Source organism: Alosa alosa, chromosome 21 (genome assembly GCF_017589495.1).
Source record: "Alosa alosa isolate M-15738 ecotype Scorff River chromosome 21, AALO_Geno_1.1, whole genome shotgun sequence".
In the NCBI taxonomy this organism is placed as follows: Eukaryota; Metazoa; Chordata; class Actinopteri; order Clupeiformes; family Clupeidae; genus Alosa; species Alosa alosa.
Genome location: NC_063209.1, coordinates 28,358,099 through 28,360,747, shown reverse-complemented (window position 1 = coordinate 28,360,747; position 2,649 = coordinate 28,358,099). Strand labels below are relative to the sequence as shown.

General features: G+C 38.1%; 1 protein-coding gene across 1 annotated transcript; it reads left to right on the top strand.

The window, feature by feature from the left end:
* The first annotated feature begins 960 nt into the window (after positions 1 to 960).
* On the top strand, positions 961 to 2,120 carry LOC125286749 (GTPase IMAP family member 4-like). Its single transcript, XM_048231995.1, has 2 exons — positions 961 to 1,035; positions 1,139 to 2,120. The coding sequence occupies exons 1-2, from the start codon at positions 1,023 to 1,025 to the stop codon at positions 1,909 to 1,911; spliced, it is 786 nt and encodes a 261-aa protein (XP_048087952.1). The 5' UTR covers positions 961 to 1,022; the 3' UTR covers positions 1,912 to 2,120.
* Positions 2,121 to 2,649: the final 529 nt, after the last annotated feature.

The window sequence follows — 2,649 nt, the reverse complement described above, 5'->3', positions numbered from 1 at the left end:
TTCCAATGATGTACACATAAATTAACAACACATATAATGTTGTCAAATACAAAGTTCAATTTGCAATAAACCAACTACACAGGATTGTGTAGAATCAGATACACTTCTGTCTCTGGTAGTTTTCAGTGTTTAGAGTATTCTGACCATTGGTTCTGACTGAAATTGTGTACATACAAATGTACAAATGCATTTCTCTGGTACAGCATAATGTCAGCACTACAGGTAATTTACTGTATCAGTCAGAGATAAATAGATAGATAGATAGATAGATAGATAGATAGAAACTTAAATTAATTCATACAGGTAAATTCAAACTTCCAGTCGATCAGCCACAATGGTACAAATAACAGTAGAAAAACACATCAAAAGAAAACATATTAAAGAAATATATTGAATTTATAAAAAGATAAATAGTTTATTGATAAATATAAAGTCTAGGATAGTGTTCTAAATGTACAAATATAACTTCTAGGGCCATCACAAAGTAAATCAATAAATACTGCTATGCTATCCTCTAGTACTAACTAATCAGACCAGCCCTGGCACTGTTAGCATGGGCTTTTGCTCCTCAGTCCTCCCACAAGTGGAGGAAGAGATAAAAAGTGAACACATAACTAATTTACACAGAAATATAAAATGTAATTAAGATAACATATACATGTCTGCAAAAACACAGTGACATTTAAGTAAAATTAGTCAATATGATAAACACATGCCTGGAAATTGGTTCATACAGAAAGCATTTGGCTCTTACCCATCTGTGGAGTGAGCTGGTTGACTGTGAAGTGAGAAGCCCAAGCCAAGCGGTCAGTTATGAAAAGAGGGACTCATTCTTTGTCCAATGGGGAGCCAAACTCAGATGTCAGCTCAGTTTGTCCAATCACCATTCACATCTGACAGCACATGGGTGGGGCTTAAAATGACCACACCTTTGTGCTGATAAACATGAGCTGGTGTTGAACTGAACCAGACAACACAGAGCTGCTGAGCTGAACCAGGACAGTCAGGAACTCTGAATAACCATGAATGACACTGGTATGTGTGTTAACTGTTTTGTTTTTACTGAACATGTTTTCCAATATTTGGTCTGTTAAGAGATGCATACATTTATCTAAGTAATTCTTTGTTGTTCATGCAGTGCGCATTGTACTGGTGGGCAAGACAGGAGTTGGCAAGAGTTCAACTGCAAATACCATCCTTGGCAAGAAAGCGTTTGTAGCCCAGGCCAATGCGACATCAGTCACCAGACATTGCTCTCAGGAAACAGGCATGGTGTGTGATCACAGTGTAACACTGGTTGATACTCCTGGCTTGTTCGACACATCAGTTCCTAATGAAGTGATCGAGGCTGAGATTGGGAAATGTGTGACTATACTGGCTCCTGGGCCCCATGTGTTCTTCATAGTGGTGGCAGTGGGCCGCTTCACCAGAGAAGAAAAGGAGGCTGTTGATGTGATCAAACAGATATTTGGTGCAGATATTAGCGATTTTGCTATTGTTGTGCTCACCAGAGGAGATGACCTTGAGGCAGATGACATGAGAGTTGAGGATTTTTTCCAAAAGGCAGGCTCAGATCTTAAGTCACTTATTAAACAATGTGGTGGAAGATACCATGCACTCAACAACAGAAGCAAAGACAGTGAACAGGTCATCAAACTTATGGAGAAAGTGCAAGCTCTGATGAAACAAAACGGCAAGTGCTATACATCAATCCTTTTCGAAATGGCCACTAAAGTCAGAGAATTGGAAAAGAAGGTTGAAGAAGAAAAAATAAAAAAAAATCATGATCTGATGAAAATTATGGAAATGAATAATGAAAGGCAAATGAAAATGATGGAAATGCAAACAGAGACAATGAAGGCGTTGGCAAATCGCCCAGTGGTGACCACTAGCGGGTGTACCATCTCATAGTGAAACTGAAGTCAGAATGTAAACCGGCCATAAATGTATGTGTAGGAAATTGAAGCGTCTGTCTAGGACAAAGGGATTGCTATTAAGGAAGTCTTATTTTACCCTCATTGATAAATGTACCTTATGAATACATTTGAATTCCCTTGAAGTTTCCCCATTATTGCAATATAATGATCTAGATAACCAGTAAATAACTTGTGAAAAGCAGAATGATGTATGTACATTTCTGGCAAATAAAAGTCTCCTTTGTGCTGCTTCACCCTCTATCTTGTCCAGTAATTTGAAAGAGAAAACAAGAGATTGGCAATACTGAGGCAGGTGACAGTGTGGGTGTCTACGTGGTCACCTGGGAGACAGGGTTTGGGCCACTTTGTTTTTTGCAATGCAATGTTCATAGAGTAACAGTTTTTTTTCAATTGCTTCAACCACGCCAAAGAGTCACAGGGGAGACGCGACACTTGAAAAAATAACGGTCCAGATCTATATACAGCTCTATTGATTTTGATATGCGTGCGTGTATTAGCTACATTGAAACTAAGCACACAAACTAAGCACACAAAGGAAGTGAACACGCAAGTTGAGTTTTTTGAGGGGAAGCATGATGATTTACAGTCACAAAAAAGCATAATACAGTCATTTGGGACTATTAATTCAGTGTTTAATTCACTGTTTGCGTTTTGCGTTATACATTTTCTTAAATAGTCAAATATATAGATATATAGACTTTACATTACTTTA